Source organism: Spermophilus citellus (assembly GCF_964194105.1).
Source record: "Spermophilus citellus genome assembly, chromosome: 6".
NCBI classification, from domain to species: domain Eukaryota; kingdom Metazoa; phylum Chordata; class Mammalia; order Rodentia; family Sciuridae; genus Spermophilus; species Spermophilus citellus.
Genome location: NC_138187.1, coordinates 1,549,996 through 1,568,196, shown reverse-complemented (window position 1 = coordinate 1,568,196; position 18,201 = coordinate 1,549,996). Strand labels below are relative to the sequence as shown.

At 50.5% G+C, this 18,201-nt stretch overlaps 1 protein-coding gene across 3 annotated transcripts in view; it reads right to left on the bottom strand.

The window, feature by feature from the left end:
- Positions 1-18,201, bottom strand: part of GRIN2A (glutamate ionotropic receptor NMDA type subunit 2A) — a 327,406-nt gene that overhangs the window by 31,310 nt on the left and 277,895 nt on the right. For all 3 annotated transcript variants that reach the window (XM_081297655.1, XM_081297656.1, XM_081297657.1), the window contains exon 10: positions 2,699-2,886. In XM_081297655.1, coding sequence (XP_081153781.1) covers positions 2,699-2,886 — 188 coding nt within the window. The remainder of the gene's footprint in view (positions 1-2,698; positions 2,887-18,201) is intronic.

The following is an 18,201-nucleotide window of genomic DNA, read 5'->3' as shown; positions in this document are numbered from 1 at the left end:
GTAGAGATGGTAGTGGTGATGGTGGTGATGGTGATGGTGGTGATGGTGATGATGGTGGTGATGGTGGTGGCGATGGTGATTACAGTAACACTGACTATTAAGGTGACAGCTTATGGCTATTGGACTCTTTTGGGTTGTAGGAGTATGCTAAGTCATTCACAGAAACCCCCCATTTCATTTTCACACAGTTGATAACAGGGACCAATGTCTCCACCCATTCGAAAATGAGCAGACTGAGGCGAAGGTGGATCATCTCTTTTACAGAAGTTTTAATAAGTGGGACAAGTACAGATTTGGTTCAGAGAGACACTGAATCACTCCTTCCTAAAGAGCCCTATAGATCTCAAGGGTCTAATTAGTCAACTTTGATAGACATCTTACAAAATTAAATGAAGCAAGAGTTTTGCCTAATTGACTGCCTTCCAGAATAAGGCCTCTGAAGAAAGCCATTGCCCTGTGCTACCCAGGGAGCTCACAAGGCCCCCAACACAATGCTGCAGTGTCCTCCTCTGTACAATGGGAAAGAGAAACATATCTGACCTCGGAAGGTTCTTGTGAAGACTAAGGGACGTGTGAAAGTATCAAATGTGGTGATTGACATGTGCTCCTCCCTAAATGGCCTCGCTGTTGACCATAGATGCCATGAGACTGTCAACCACAGTGGACAGGGCTGGAGTTAGGACTCACTTGACCGACACCCAGCATATTTAAAGCTTCCTGGCAATTGAAATACATCCTGACCCCAACCCCTCATCCATATGTGTATTCATGTGCTTAACCCTTCATTCATCAATTCCCTGTTCTGTTTGGGGTTCTGGGGTGCTTACTGCTGGGGCCGAGACTCCTGTCTGCTGAACAAGTCACCCTGAGCAGAGGCGTCAGGCATCCCTGCAGTCGATGGAGCAACTGGACCCAATTCCTCAGTGTCCTCCGAGGTCCATGCTCCTTGTCCAAATCTCCTGCCATAAGACTCTACGTCCAATCTCTGGACTTTGGGTGTGGCCACTGGACTTGCTTTGGAAAGGAGGAGATTGGCAGGCGTGAATGTGACAGCGCAGAGAGTTGAAATCTGCGGTGACATTCAGCATTCCTTCTGAGCCTCCAACATGGCCGAAAAAAGAGCTTCTGCCGGTATCTACCACCGGGTCAGCGTGTGACCCAGAATAAACACACATGGGGCAGAGGTCACACACAGACCCACAGGCCAGGGGCAGAGCCTAGAGCTGCCCCACCCAGCCCAGCCCGAGGCAAGAATCCTCCACTTGACCTGCATCCCGAGGGCCACACACAGGCTTCTGAGAGCCGTGGTTATCCATGAGAACAGGACCAAGGACTGGGAAGGTAAGGGGGCCCTCCAGGGATCCCGAGGATCAGGACTGTTGTGCTTGAGGGTAAAGCAGACCCATTTAGAATGCTGACGGCAGGGGAGAACAGGGGTGAACTCTGGGAAGAGAGAGGGGATGAAAAGCCAGGAGGAACTCCATTCAGACCACGCCCACCTGTGGCCTAGCCTCTGCCCTTTCAATGTCACGATGACTGCAGTGGTTGGTAGGTCTCCTCTCAACTTCAGGCAGCACAGCACATTCTGCAATCAAGTAGAGCCGCCACCTGTCCTTGAAGGGGGCTCCGGCCCTCTGCCCTGAGCCTTCGTAGCCCCCTGTTCCTGGGCACATTTCTGGTGCTGACCCCCTCCTGTTGACTCTACTTTTCCTAACTTGGTGTTAGCAATTCAGGAAGAAATCATGGATCCTGTGGCAGGACTCCAAGGCCATGCCTGGCCCATGTGGTGAGATCACCAGGGCGGTGAGCAGGGAGAGCTTCTGCAGACAGCCACCCCCCTGGGCCACGTGGTCATAACGCCCTGCTTCCCGGGGCCTGCAGCCTGGGAGGGTGGAGCTGCCACTGCTTTTGCGTGTTAGGCAGTGAAGGGACCGAGCGTAGAGAGAGCCCCTGGGACCAGGCTTTCTCTGGAGCTTGCTCTTCTCATTCCTCCACGGGACAATGCGGAGAGAGCCACATGTTAGTTCACCACGAATCACCCTTGGTCACAAGTGCTGGGTTCTGTAGAGTCTCTTACCCAAACATCACGGGAACCTTCCTCTGGAATTTGGAAATGGGGACGGAGGCAGCTCAGTTCTATGTGTCTGAGAGCAGCATCCAGTCCCAGCTCTGCTAACACGTGAGGTCACAGGGTTCTGTTTTGAAGTGGACATGAAAGGGCCTGGACGTGGTGTCTGTGGAGTTTGCCAACTCCCTTGATCCCTGGCCTCGGTCTGCTAGAAGCAAGTAGCAAACAATCCCCCAGTCCTGGCTGCTGAAAACACCTGCAGACGTTGCCAAGTGTCCCCCAGAGGACAAAAAGGACCCTGTGCCACTGAGAAGCACCTCTCTAGGAAGAGGACCTGTGGTTTCCCTGTCCAGACCCCGACGTCCTGGTGCCTACGACGTCCTAAAGCTGTTTGTTCAGCTCCTTGCTCAATCACGGGGAGATGCTTGTGCATCCTTAAAGTGATTTCCCTTTTTAAACACAGTTACCTAGAATTGGTCTCCAGTCACCTGGGTGCACGCACGGCGTGAGAGGCACTTCACAGATACCCCTAGTGAGCAGACCCCTGGCCCCCAGACCCACTGCCATGTCGATCAGAAACCAGCGCGAAAGTCTCAGGTCCCCCGAGCGAGGGGTCCTGCAGGGTCTTACCGTCACCCACAAACTGCAGCAGGGCCAGGTCGATCTGCCTCTTCCAGGGCGAGCCCTTCTGGAGGGCAATGCCGTAGCCAGTGGTGGCAAAGATGTACCCACTCCCGATGGTCACCAGCTTGCAGCCCTCGTCTCTCCCGGCCTTGTAATTCAAGACCGCGGCGTCGTAGATGAAAGCGTCCAGCTTCCTGAAATGACAAGAGACCAGGCAGTCATGGGGTGGCCGGGACCCTCCCAGGGCCCGCTCCCGAGGCCCGAGCCAGCACCCCACAGGCAGGAGCTGATGACTCACGCTGTTCCATCCCCTCGTCATAAAAGGATCTATTTTTAATGAAGAGATAAAAGCCAGAACCTTCTCTTCCCAACTTACAAGAGGCAGCTAAATAAAGACCCGAGGAGTCTGTGTACCCAGTGAGTAAACAGGCAGGTTGGCAGGTTTTCTAAGGGTTGGTCCTTTGCACCTCCCAACGGGGAGAGCGGTGGCCTGTTTAGAAAGGTTGGCACCACAGCACAGCCAGCCACCGAGGACCGGAGACTCTGGCAGCCGCAAGGGATGGGGCCAAAGAGGAATGGAAACCTTTCCTCCCAAGATAAATAGACTTACTTTTAAGGATGTCACAGAAATTAATTACCACAGAGGAATTTTAAAACTCCAAACAATATAGAAAAGTACTAATAATGCAATTAAAATTCTTCCATAAACAAAGTAAATAGGTTGCAAAATTCCATAACTCATGATTTTATAACTCAAAGATGACCTCTGCTGACATAGTTTTGGGCTGTCTTCCAAGGTTTTTATGCACACACACACACACATGCACACACACGCACACCACACAGGGGTTGGCACACTGTTAATGTAGAGACAATCTAATAGGCAGCTTGGACCCTGATGGTCTCACTGTGTTAGCTGCAGTGACTTGGCGAGGCTGTAATAGGGTGTCCCCTCCTTCCAGAAAATGGTCAGGTGTTGAAGTCCTGATCCCCAGATGTGACCTGGCGGAGACAAGATCACTCAGATGTAAGTAGTGAAGAGGAGGAGATACTGGAGTAGGAGGGACCCTCATCCATGTGACAGATGTCTCTACAAACAAGAGAAAATCTGGCCATGACAGCTGCAGGAAGACTAGAGCTCTGTGGCCCCGAGCCCGGAGCCACCAGGGTCCAGGGGGAAACTGGAGCAGCTCCTGCCCCCACACCCACCGAGGGGGTGCAGCCCCGCGACACCCCATCTGGGACTCGCAGCCTCCTGAACTGTGAGATGGTAAACTTCTGGTGTGAAAGCATCGGTCTGAGCCACTTTGCTACGGCAGCCTCAGGAAAGGAAGACACAGCCCCACGGCAGACAGAGAACAGACGGCGAACCCCCTTGCTCCCAGTGTGCCTCTGTTTACAAAGAGGTTGTCCATGGGCCCTAGTGGGCCAACCCTTGTTTATAGCCCCTAAAACCAGATGATCCCATTCAAACTCTTCCCTAAAGGGTTTTCTTTTCTCATGTCACACAGAGTAAGTGTAAATCCAGGTCCACAAATAGCACTTGTTTTTTTATTCTTTTTAAACCTATCTCTCTCTATGGCCCATATGCAATCAAGTGCTCAATAGTCTTGACATTTGTTTAGCTTTAAAGTTACCATAGAGCTCAACATTGAGAGCGTCCCTTTACTTCAAAAGTCCTGCCTACCCAGGCTGGGGCTGGCTCAGTGGCAGAGCGCTGGCCCAGCATGTGGGGGCACTGGGTTGGAGCCTCAGCACCACAGATAGATAAATAAATAAAGGCCCATCCACAGTTCAGAGATGTCTATACAAAGCCTTGCCTTCCTCAGGCCCAGCCTTCCTGACAGCAGACCTCACCCGACCTTGTCAGAGGCAGGGCCACGCCTCTACCTGGACCCCTGGGAGGGACTGTGCGTACGATGTCCATGTATTAAGGCTACTCAGCAAGGCTGGGCCACACCCGGAACACAGAGCCGGATGTCTCCACCCCAGGGTAGGCAGGAAAACGGAATCAGAGCTGCCCAGCCTCCGCCACACTCTCCATTTCTTGACTTTTTCTCTTTAACAAGGAACCGTAAGACAGTGAAGCCAAGAAGGAGCCGAGGTCTGGGAAAGGGTGGGAGGTGTGCTTTCAGGGACCCCTGTGGGAAGGCCAGCAGCCTCCTTCTTCCTCTGCACCTCCCTCGTCTTTGTAACGGTCACAGGTCGGGCAAAACCACAGGGAAGCCACCTTTCCGGACACCAGCCACAGGGAAACCGTGGACCGTGGGACGGAGAGCCGCTCAGGACAGCATCAGTCTGAGCGAGGGCGGTTGGGCTGTGGCAGGAGCACTCCGTGGTCAGTAGGAAGGATCTGAGTCCCAGGCCAGGCTTAGGGGATGGCCTGGCTCAGGGAAGCCACTGCTTCCCTTTGGATTGCTGGTTCCTCGTCCGTGAGATGAGGTGGCCCTGGGGGTCCTGCTGAGATACGTGTCCAGCGAAGGCGCTCTATGATTCTGAAAGCCAAGAGTCACCTTTAGCGGCCATCAGTAGCTGCTCTGGGTGACACATGTACCCTGAGGACTTCAGGTCACGGATGGTATCTGTCCTCCTGATGAGGCTCAGGTACACGAAGCTGCCATGGAGCTGCGGGAACTCTGTTTCAGGAAGACTTCCAAGTCCCAGCAAACCCTCTTATCTCAAAAACTCCGCGTCAACACACACACGCACCACACACACGCACCACACGCCACACGCGCGTGTGCAGGGAACACTCAAACACGGAGGCCGTCAGTGGTATTTGCGGGATGACCTCTCCGCACCTTGCTGACTGCCCCACACGGGGGAGGCACGGCTGAGACCTGAAGACCTATCTGCCAACCCTAGGGGCATCTCACGGCAGGTTCAGCTGGTATTTTTAGGGGCAGAAACAGATTTCTGCACATCAGAGCCACAGTTCATGAGCAATCTTATTCTGCTGAGCAATAAAGAGTCAGATGAGCAGAAAGAAAAAAAAATAGATTTTCTTCAGGAACAAAAATTGGCAAAAGCATGTCCCTGTCAACTCAGAGGCAGGACAATGAACTGTAAAAGTCAAGTCGATTTTGACCAAGGCCACTGCACATCGGGTACCGGGGCTGACCTGGTGGACGTCCTGTCAGGCCTGTGGCCCCAGAGAGCCACCGAGGGGCCTGCGTTGTGGCCTGACCCCTGTGGTCCTGGGGCCATGTCAGAACTAAGGTAGGTTCACCATGAGACTGCAGGGTCCTGTGAGCTAGGTGTCACTTTTCACCCAGGATTCTAGAGAGCTGGGGTCGAGACACAGTGGCCTCAGGTACTTGTATGTGTAAAGCAGCCCTCTGACGGAGAAGGCCACTGTCCACGGTACAAGGGGTGCACGTGTCACCCTCCTGAGGCCTCAACCCACCCACTAGGCAGATAGCATCATTTTCCTAGTTGTCCTACGAGCAAAGTTCTCAGTCAGCTTGGAGTTCATTAGGGACATTTCCAAACTGCCCAACAAAGCCTCCTGGACAGCACTGGCCCTTGGAGCCTGAGCCATTGATGGGCATGCTCGGCATCTCCACTCCCCAAAGTGGAAAATGAGCCTTTGAAATGTGGTAAGTGCTGCTGAGAAACTGAGTTTTTAATTTTGCTGAATTTCACTCATTTGGATTCTGACAGAAATGGCCAGGTACGGCCGGGGCCACAGCAGGCGGGGCAGTGGAGGAGCAGGACTCTAGGTCCCCCTCCTTGTTCTTGACCCAAAAGGTTTACTTTTGATCTGTTGGGAAAAAAATTGTTCCTGTTGTTAAAAAGGCAAAATTGAAAATTGCTGACGCTCTAGAAAGAGCTCTTTGTGAGGCAGAGACTTTGGTCAAAGCAGCTGCTCGTCTGAGCCCATTTTCTTTCTGCAAAACGAAGCTGACAATCTCTGCCCTCAGAGGGCTGTGGGCCCTCCAAGTGAGGTTATGTAAGTAAAGTGTGCGGGCCGCAGCGGGACACAAGCAGCGCTCGAAAGGCACACATGTGTCCAATCGAATCGGAGCTCACGTATCTGATGTCATCGATCCAGTCCCGAACGCGTCACAGGATCACGTCACTCTGTTTATTCCTTCTAAGTGCACGGGGGGAGTGCACTCTCCCACCGTCCGCTCTCCCGATTGTCTGATGGGCAAACCGAGGCATTCAGCATCAAGAGGACTCAACAGCCTCGAAGTATTAAAAGCAGAATTTGGACTTAGCAGGTGCCAAAAGCCACAAAGGTGACCACTATGACCAGGTCATGTCACCCACAAGACTTGTGGAAGAGATGGAGGCAGCTGTGAGGACTGCGCAGGAAGTTCAGACACAGGTGGTAGCTGTCCATCAAGGGGCAGAGCGAGGCCAAAGCCGGCGGAGTCAGAAGTCGGCGGTGGCTCAGCTTCTCTCCCAACAGACGTACAGCCCAGAGGGTCTGGCGCTACCTCTGCAGTGCCCCTCTTGTCCCCAGCCCACCCCACCCCAGGCTCCAGGAGACCCTGGGCATGAGTGCTGTAGTTTCTTGTTGAAGGCAGAGGGCGGGATGGGGGAAAGGCCACCAGAAACTGAAGCCCCATGTGGACCTAAAGCTGTTGGGGACTTGAGCTGTGGCTGGCAGAGACAGAGTGACATACCAGGCAGCAGCGTGGTAACTGGCGGCGGGGCTAAAAGAAACCCAGACCAAAGGCCAGCACCGGAGGGACCGGCCTTCAGAACCCAGCAGCCTGGGAAGGCGGGGGAGCTAGCGGGTGAGGGAGCCCAGTTTCCATTCTCTGATGGACGTGTCCTGCTTTTTTTAGGGGGGAGTAAGTCACCCTCTTCTCGCCTTCCCAGGTAAGTGCTCCTCCCACTGGGCAGGAGGAGGCTCAAGGGTCAGGGTCTGCCTGGGATGGGACAGGGCTCCTACCCGGCACCCTGCAGTCAGCACCGGGTGTCTACCGCCACCCCGAAGGCCAACGCTCTTGCCCAACCTCAGTGACACAGAAAACAGCCCCTACTTCCCAACTCGAGGGAAGGGGCATCAGTGCAGCCATAGGAATGCCGAGCTGCGTGACACCCGGGTCCCCAGCAGACATCACACAGGCTGTGTGGGCGCCGTCACCCTCTGTCATCAGCGGTCCTCAAGGAAGCCCCGTGATTAGAAATGACGGTAATTCAGAGTGAGAGGGGGAAATGAGACCTCGTGTCTGTAAATCTGCAAAGAAGCAAAGCCAGGAGGGGTGTCACGTGGCCTCCTGCTGCCTGAACCTAGTGCTCTCCTGCGGGAGTTTCTGAGCTCTGAAGGGCTGCTACCGCTTCCTTAGTCTGCGTGTCTGACCTTGTTACTTAACAGGCACAAGTCCCTCCTGACCTGAGGATGCCCTTGAGAGTCCACTCCCAGCCCCAAGGCTGCCTGTTGGTAAACCTGAATTTCCATGCACCAGGGAAGACCAGGTCCCAGCATCAAGACGTGGCCTCTTCAGGGACAGGGACTCGTATTGTCAAGAGGCCTGACATTTCCTAATCAAAAGTTTCCGGTTTTAGCTCATCATCTCCTTATGTGTTTCCAGATCCTCTCTGGGGGGCTCGGCACATTTAAAGGCTAATTATATAGTTAAAGTTAATTATTCACTCATTAACATTCAAGAAGCCTTTAACAAGACATTGACTTGTTCTGAAGAATTAATGAAACCAGAGTGCACACGATTGTGCGTGCATGTGTGTGTGTGTGTGTGGTGTAGAGGTCTAGTCTCAAGTGTGGTGGAAAATGAAACATCTCTTTGATGATAACTGAATGCATTTGTTTTTAGGTCATGTCAAAGCCTTGCTAGGAAGAGAACTAGATCATCCAGGCCAGCCAACCCACTTGGGCAACTGTGGAGCGGGCAGGGAGTCCAGGTCTACCTGTACCAGCCCGGTGAACAAGGCCCAGTCCACAGGACCTCTCTGGTCCCCAGTCTTCTCATCTGCACCTCTCCCGCAGGGCTGGCTGTTGCACGGACGGAAATGAACACAAGGGTGTTTTGCTATTGTGGAGCCTGGTGAAGTTCAGGGTGATATCACTGTGGGGAGGGGCCACTGAGGCATGACAGCTGTGGAAACTGTCTCCGTGGGGAGACCCTCAACCTGCACAGAGACTCATCTACCATCACACACAGTATGGTCTCAATCCGCCTTTAAGAAAGTGACCCCCAATCAGATTCTGACTCTGAGTTTGTGAGTGGGAAAGCAGAATCACACCAACATCGAGTAGTTTTCACAAAGGGGGCACTTCCAAGAGCTCCCTGCATTAAGCCAACTGAATTCCCAGATCAAGGTCTTGCACCGCCTAGTTAAATTGTTCCCAATATTTTAAAAGTATTTTTACTGGAATCAATTCTTCTCGTGCTTAAATTCCATAAAGGTTTGATTCCTTGATCAGCATTTGGATCACAACGCATTTTACTGATTTTTAACTTCTGCCATCTTGAGTTTCCCTTTGTAGTCATTACTGCCACCAAGTCCGATTCTCCTGGGCCCAAACCAGGCAGAGACAGAAAATCAGCCAAGGAGACTCGAGTTGTCTATGGATTTTTAGTCAATCACCAATTTCACCCTGTGTGCTTTTAGCGGCTGCTGGTTTAATTCGTGTTGCTGATTTCAATAGCAATGTTCACTGCGGATTGGGGGGAAAATGATGGTTGGTTTCTTTCAAACAAGATCCTGAGCAATTTTGTAGGACAGAGACATGGAGAGGAAAGAAGTGGGCAGGAAATGAGGGAGGCAGAACAGGCCCAGATGGGTCGGGGACGGGGGGAGGCAGGAAGACACCCAGGAGAGAGAACAAGAAGTCAAAGGAGGAGAAGAGACGGAGAAGGAGAGAGAGTAGGGCCCAGAGGGGGAGAGGAAGGCAGGGGGTGTGGACACACAGCAAGAGTCCAGAGGCAGGAAGAGGCGAGAGGCGGTGGGGTGTGGGGCACCTGCTGACCTAGCGGGAAGCACTGAAACAACACAGAGGCTCTCTGCCTTGTTTCCGTGAAACCTCACATCGCACCCCAGCTGACTGTGTCCAGAGAGCAGGGGATTACGTAACCTGCCCATGAATTTTAGATAAGATCTCTGGTGCCACCAAGTGAGTGATTCCAGACCCATCTGCCACCCACCCAGGCACTGTACCCCAAGATGCACCACAGGCTTCCCTAGGGCAAGTCCAAAGGTGGGGAGCCAGGTCAAGGGAGCTGGGAGGAAGACATGACCTCCGGCTTGTCTCTGGCTGGCTGGACGAAGTCACCGTCGTGAATCTGAGGGTGAGTGATAGGCGCTAGGCAGACCCCGTCTTTCTTCACACCACACTTTGGTTCTGACCGAGGAGGAGTCTAGATCCTTCTGGAATGTGAATCCTCCATGGAGCTCCTTGGATTATATTTCTCCAGGGCGGAGACCCGAGCTAACCACCTGCTGCAATCTGCTCAGACTTTTTTACTGCCTCCCGGGACTGCGCTCTCTGCCTGAGTATCTCATTCCCCCTTCCCGGCACACCCCTACGGGCAGGAACCATAAGGAGAAGGGGCTAGGAAGGGGAAGAGTGCAGTCTGAGGGGTTGATGAACTTGTTCAGGGTCGTTCAGCTGGACATCCATGGACAGGGAATTCGAATCCAGCGTGCTAAGCCTTGAAGCCCCCCCATGCTGCTCGTAATGGCTTGATGTGCCAAAGTTGTCATGCACCAGGACCGAGGGCGGGGGAATCCTGAAGACCAGGAAGCAAGGAAGTGAAAGAGAAGGAGAAAAGAATCAATATGTGTCAAAACCCTGGTGTTGGTCCAGCCCTATTGTATGACGGACAGACGGACAGAATGCAGGCACTTTTCCTGAGTCATCTTGTCTGATTCTCAAGGGAGACGGGGTTTCCCAGATGTGGGAATAGAGAGACTGTTTAATTTGCCAAAGACCACACAGCTGGCCGGAACCTGAGCCAGGATCGAAGCCAGGCACAGTTCACTCCAAAGTCCACGCTCTGCACCAAGAGGCACCAGAAATGCACTCAGACATAAGCACTCTGAATGGGAGTTGCAAACCCATCCATCGGTGGACTAGAAAATATTTAAGAAAATATGAGTATTTTGACCTCGAAATTCTACTTCTTGCTCTTGTTCCTAGAGAACTACTTGCAGAGGGGCACAGAGGATTCATTTAAAAATTTTAACACACATCCATGTAACTGATAACCCTCCCCTGACCAAAACCAAAACTCCAGCAAGAGGAAAATGTTTGAACCACCTGTGATGCAGACGACTCTGGATTCTTCCCAGCAGCCCAGGAGAACAGGAAGGCACAAGACCCACAGAGTGGGAAGGCTTCGGAAGGTGTTAACTGAAAACCCACCCCCCACACACTTCAGAGTGGACATCGTCCCATGGAATAGAATCTTATATGTCTGTGTGGACATGGATACATGCAAATGAAGAGAACCAAGGCTTCGGAGAAATGGAATCCACCCTGAACCCAACGACGGCATCCCCGGAAGAAGAACAGATACTTCGAGGAGGAAGACCCTGCGGACAGGGAGCTCAGAGAGAGATGGCCACAAGCCAAGGAGCACGTGGAGCCAGCAGGAGCTGGACAAGGCAGGAAGGGTTCTTTCCCAAGGTCCTTGGCGGGAGCATGGCCCCGGGGACACCTGGAGTCTGGACTTCTGGCCTCCAGAACCTGCCAGAGTACACTTCTGTTTGAGAGCCGCTGGCCGTGGTCGGCGGCAGTGGCTGCCCGGGCCATCTCTACAGCGGGGAGGTCTAAGGTGCAGAGCCCGAGAGCCTCTCCTCTCCCCTGCCTTCCTCCCCAAGGGAAGGAGCTGGGCTGCCAGGGAGGCCGCTGCTTGAGGCTGGCCCAAACACTGGCCACAAGCTATGAACAGTGTCTCGGCCTGGGCTAGGTGCCCTGGGTAGCCCAAGCCAGCCCAGGGCACAGGAGGTTCCCACAGCTGCTGGGGCAGGAACTGGCAAAAGAACACGGAGGCCCGTGCTTCATCAAGGTGGCCATTGTGGCACCTGGGCCCACGGGGACCTGCAGTGGTTTCAACCGTGGGAAGAAAGGACGCACCCAATCTGCGCTGTGGGTGGTCAAGAGCACCCGGTTTTCCTGCTCCAGGTCCGGCTACCTGTGACAAGCAGGCCCAACCCTCTTGGAATCGATCCTTTCTCGGGACAAGCAGAGGGCTAGCACACTGTGGCTCCGCTGAGATGCGGGACGTGTGGATGAGCGGCAGCGGCTCCCTGAGCCTCAGTGTGCTCCTCCACACAAGGGACAGGATGGCTGAGTCAGGACCAAATGAGATCACAGGGTTTAGGTTGTGAGAGCTCCTGCTCCTTGCCTGTCCTCACGGGAGGGACTTAGAGTCTGTGGCTCTGTTCTCCATATAAGGAATGCATTTTCCCATCCCTCTTCTCATGGGAAGGAGAAATAATGCCCCTTTTAAAACAGTATTAAAGCTCTCAAAGAGAAAAAAGAGACATTTTAAAGTTAAAATATGGACAAAAATTAGCACCAGTTTTTGTATAATCGTGGGCCGTTAGAAAGAGTCTAATTGTGGTGCTCCAGGAAGGTCATACTGCTGATCCAGAGCATGGGTTATGGCACAAGACAGACCAAGACCCCCTGTTTAATCTCCTCATGCTTTTTTCCTTGATTGCAGATAGAAATTACGATAGCCATGTCTACGGGTTGTTATCAGAGTTAGATGAGATAAGGCAGGTAGACTGTTCAGAACTGCAGCTGCCATAGGTCAACTTCCAATGAGTGTTCCCTGTGAGTTAGAAATACCTCCCTCAGTTCCCCAAATAACCCAGGGAGCTTACACAAGATGGAATACAATGAGGTTTAAACATATGGATGAAGCAATTCGAGTTAAACAAATCCCGAGGTGGAACAGTGTCTGAGGCTTTAGGGGAAGTCGGTAAACACTTTCAGGCTGTACGCTCCTACAACTGCTGAAGGAGAATCACAAATTAGGCTCTGAATTATGTAGCAGCCCAAGCAGAAAGCAAACTATGAGTAATTAAAAGAATTGTGTTGTCCACAGATGAAAGCATGCCTTCAACCGAAGCAAACAACATTGTTCACGGTGCAGAAGTCTGCCCATGACATAAAATGTCAATTCTCCACAAACCTCCTTGCAAGAGCAGTATCAGAAAGCTCTGGGAAAAGAGCTACTTCTTGTAGTGCCCTTCAAAGCTAGTCAAAGCACCCACCACAAAGCTGATTACTATTCCTATGATTAATTAATATTAATTAATATTCCTAAGACTCAATAAAATAGCACTTAGTGGTTAATTGTGGAAATTAGCTCACAGAATTGTATAGATTTCATGGAAAAGAGCAAAGGACAGATTTGCACAAACACTGATTCAACTTATGTAAACTGTATAAACATGTCAAAAAATATAAGAGGTGCAGAAAGAAATGAAGAATTATGCTCAGAAGATACTTATGTTAATATAAGGGATATTCGTGTGGCTGGAAAATCATATATAAAACAGGAAAACCATCACCCAGTCACCTAGCACTCTCTCTGTCACGTTTTGACGTATTTCCTTCCAGTTTCCTTCCTTCCTCTTCCTTTCCTTCTCTCTCCATTTTTGAGTTTGAGAATGGTGGTCACGCTTCATTCCACCTCTCCTGTCCCTCAGTTTTTCTGATTTTAATGCTTTTATGGGTAGCCTTAAAAATCTTTTCATATCGTTTTACTAGCATTTAACAGGAAATAATTCCAAGGACAAAAAAATAATGTCTCTGCTTTCCTGGGTTTATTATTATTATTATTATTATTAAGGAAAAAATTTCCTGACTCTATCATGTGGTAGCAATTATTTTTGAGCTTTATTTGCAGTGTGGAGGTGGATCTTAGAAACCAGGTCACTGTCGATCTGATTTCCTCTGGAGATGACGCTAGTCCATTTAGAACAGCTCGCCCAGCCCTGGTATCTGCGCCTGCTTTCGAACTCAGCAGCTGCAAATGAACCATCCATGCTTGATTCTGTTTGACTGATAAATACAGCAAATAAACCCTGCCCGGATGGCATCCTTGAAAGACCTTGCTCGGTGTGGAAATTAACCTTCAAAGAGCATCCGGATACACTCCAGGTTGACCTGAGTCTTTCCAATTCCAGGGTCTCTGAGCCAGCTCCTTTTGAGGATGTCATCGTATCAGCCCTCAGATCACCGGATAACGTGATACATGTCATCTCGGTGTATTTATATTATATGCCATATCTACAACATCACTCCAGTTTGCAATTATTCCCGGAACTCTAACTATAAATCCAACCGCCTCGCTGGCATTTCCAAGTGGGCGGTGAGCCCAGCTCCCACAATGATTTAGCTAAACCGTTGAGGGATCAGTCAGCCTTATTGAGCTTCAGGATCTCCGTCTCCTAAAGGAGTCTTTAATCTGAACCTGGCAGAAGTGCTGAGCTTGTGGTTTTGTCCACTTGCCCAAACGGACAGGAAACACGGGCTTTGGATGACCACAGCTTGGTCATCCTGTGAGTCTCGATCCGTCTCCCCTGGCTTGGGCTGCAGTCCCCTCCTCTGGAGCAGATGCTCTCAGAAGCTGATCAGGAACAGCAGAATCCCCTGAAGAACATGAGACTTCCGGGCCCCTCCCCCCGGGGATCAGGGGTCTCCAGAAGCCACCTTTATTGGCATCCCATGGATTCAGACTGAGGCTGCACTCTGGAAAACATTGTTCCAGAATCCGGGGCCACTAACAGCTCCTCCTCTGGCTGGGCAGCATCCACATCCCAATCAGCTGTCCCTAAGGTCCAATCTCTGTCCATGTTGGCATGTCCAGCTCACCTCTTTCTTATAAATCCCAGTACACGATGAAACTTAAGCCTCGACTTTGTCTCTGCTTTCCTTCAAACCCCGGTGGATTCCAAGGAGAAGTGTTTGCCTTGTCCCCCTTCACATGCCTGTCTCCGTCACATGAAGCTGTTGGTGAAGTTCATCTCCAAATCACCTGGAGCAGGGTGGGTGGGGTGCTTGTTAGTGAAGACGGCAGGTTCTGTGGGTGGAGAGGAAGTCCCGCACCAGGCCCTGGATTCCACCATTAACAAGGGGGTCATGGGCAGCCGGTCCATCGGCCAGGCTTGGAGACACTCTTTGGAACACTTCTCTAAATCTTTTCTCTGCAGAACTGATAGTCATTTATACATAGGATTTGTCTAGATTTTGACCAAATAAGTGCTTGACACAAATAAAAAGAATCTCAGAACTTATTTCAGAGATAAGAGAATTCAGCCTTTCACTTCTAAGGTGGGAAAACCGAGAGGCTCAGAGAGGTGACATGGCTGATGGGACCCTCCTTCAACCTAATCCACAGCCCTCAGTGTTGGAGGCTCTGCCAAGAAGCCACGCCCCTGGGCCTGTGGGATAAGCACATGGATTCCCACACAGCAGGCCTTTCTGAGACTCGTGGGTGGAAGGAGAGGACCCAGCAGCCGAGGTGCAAGGCCTGCCGCACTGTAGGGTATGCCCTGACGTTCGGTCACTCAGGAGGAGAGACATGGAACGGCAAAGAGATGGAAGCTTCTAGAAATGCTGCATGTGGTGAAGGAAAGTGAAGACTTTTATTTTAAGCAGAAGTTCATTTCACTGTTGCTTTACGGTAAGTGGTGTTATATCTCATCATAAGCAACGTTTAAAAAGGAAACGAGGTGTGAGGGGAAGGGGAAGTTGGGAGGAGTGGATACTGAACAGACCCAACCTGTGGTGGGTCTTGGGTGTCCTACAGGGTGGCTCTCATGTTCCGTTCTCATAACCATCTGGGGAATTAGAGTCACGATCTCAAGTCATACATCAAGAAAACTTCCAGATGTTAAAATGCAACCAAAATAGAAAGGAGCACAGGAGAATTAGTTTGTAACCTCAGAGTGAAGAAAGGCTTTTGAAATATGACTCAAAGTCCAGAGTCCATAAAAATGATTGACAGACTTGACCACAAAGAGAATTAAAACCTACATGGAAAAAATATCAGTAGGCTCAAAAGACAAATGAAAAACTGGGAAAAACCATTTGTAATATGCCACCAGTAAAAGGTCTACTCCTGTAATACGTAAACTAGTGAGAAAAAGACCAGCATACCAAACGAAAAATGAATGACAGGTCTCAAAAAAGGAATTACAGACAATTCTTAATTACGTACAAAAATTTGAAAAAATTTACTAATAATAAAAAGTGAAATTAAAATGTCTCAGCACATTTTTAATCTATTTTCTTAGCAAAATTTTACTAGGTTCATTATGCAACTGCATTGGCAAAGACTTTGGGAGAAATAAGCTCTCTCACTGATGGGCTAAATATGAATTTCCTTTGAAGGTGAAGTTGTCAGTATCTGTCAAACTTACAATTGTGTGTACTCTTGACCCCTGTTTTAAGAAATTTATTTTACTTTATGTGCAAGGATATAACTAAAGACTGGAAACAACCTGAATGTCCGTTTACAGGGGACTGGCCAACGACAGCCGGTACACTCACACGATGAAGGATCATGCGTTGATGTAGAAGATCTGGAAGAACATGCTGGGAAGACAGACGCTACCATGAGCAGAGAGTTCTAAGCAGACGAGGAAGAGTATGTTCATCTTATATGCTTTTTGATTTTTGAAATCACGTAAATATATTATGTATTCAGAAATTTATTTAATTAACCAGGAGCCTGTCAAAAATGCATACGGTGTTCCCAGCATTAACCCCACTGAATCTGAATGCCCAGGGTGAGACTGCCCTGCTCACCCCAAGGGTGTGTTGAGTTAGTTGTTCTTTTGTAAAGACTCTATACACTGAGCTCCAGCTTCTGGGTTTCAGGGAGCAGTGCAAACCAAAGCCACCACCCCTCACACAGGAGACGGAGCGCTGAGTGTGGCGAGATGGATGCCAAAATTATTATATGGCTTCCAGAAAACAATCCGTACAATTTATAGCCAGGGATGCACTCCAATTCTCTAATTTCTTTTTGTATTATATGTAGAAAAAAATGAAAAAGAAAGAAAACAACCCATTTTGTGCTCTGAGTGATAAATGAACAAAGAGGGAGCCAGCCATACTTTCAACCACCAGTTCCAACCACTGCCATGCACATGGAGTTCACGATCTGTCCAGAGCAACAATATAGATATTGATGAAAAGACCTAAGGGGGGGGGACGTCCCACACCCACGGCTGAGCTGGAAAGTCACCAAAAACCTGTCTTTTCTGATCTCTCTCGGGTGGGAAACATCATGCTCTACGGTCCCGCTAGGCAGGCTTAGGTGGGTACCAAGAGAACTGGACCTGCTTGGGCAACAAAGCCAGGGTGAGCAGGCCTTTAGAAGCACTGACCCTCACAGCCCTGGACAGGCTGCACCCAAGGAGGGGCTCATCCAGATGAGAACACAGCTGCACCTGGGGGAGGCTCAACCTGGAGCTCCACACAGTAACGGGACGGAGGCCCCAGAATGTGACAATCTCACACACAGAACGGAGCTAAAGGAGACAAGTGGAGAACAAACTGTGCGATTTTACCTCCATTAAAATAATGGAAAAAAGCAACCTCTGGCTGTAGAGTAAGGACAGTTGGTGGCAGAAGGGAAGAGGGTGCAGGTGGGGGGCATTTCTGGAGACCAGTGACCTGGGCAATCAGTTTGTGCAGAGCCGTCAAGCCATATCCTGGGTATCTGTAAATGTTTTGCACTTTTCTTAATGTTTTTCATTCAATAGTTTTTTAAGCATTATAAGGCAGAATGAGCGGCACGTGAATGAGTTGGGAATCATGCTCTCCCAGCCTCTGCTGAGATCCCAAAGAGAGTGCAGGCAGAGGCTGGGAGGACCCAGCGCTCCCTGCCAAGACTCCTGGGGAGCTCTGCAGAGATCCCGCTGGATGGCTTAGAGTTATTATATGGCAGCGCAGCCTTGTGGGAGCCTGTAGGCCAGCCCAGGAGGACGAGGTCCTTCACTGAGCAGCGGGAGAAGGCTCTGTGGCCACCTTCAGGCTCAGGAATCTCTCCCGGCTGATATTTCTATAAAAGTTAATTTTCTAGATAATCAAAACTTCTCTCGTTGAACAACTCCCTCACTTAAACTGAAATCATCTTTAACGGAATTCCTTCTAAATTGTATTTCACACGTCCCTGACTTTTGGAAGATCCACGGTAGAGAATTTAATCAAACAACAAATGACAACGCTTACGATTAAGTGCTGTCTTTGTGCCAGACACTGCCCAAAAGGCTTTCGATCAATGTTTCTCGTTTAATCCTACAGAAATCCTTGGGAATTAAGTCCTATTACTCTTCCTGCTTTATGTGTGAGGCTCAGAACAATTCAATAATTGCCCGAGGTCACATGGCAGGTCGAGAGTCGGGGGCCCGTTGCGGTCCTCCAAAACCTTAACTCCAACCACACGCCCACCTCTCTTTATAGCCTCATGGACTGAGTCTGTGCGGCACCTTAACAGGCCAAGGGGTGCCCGGGAATGCTAGCTGCACCTCTAGAGATGTGATTGGAGCCCTCTTGGCGTTCC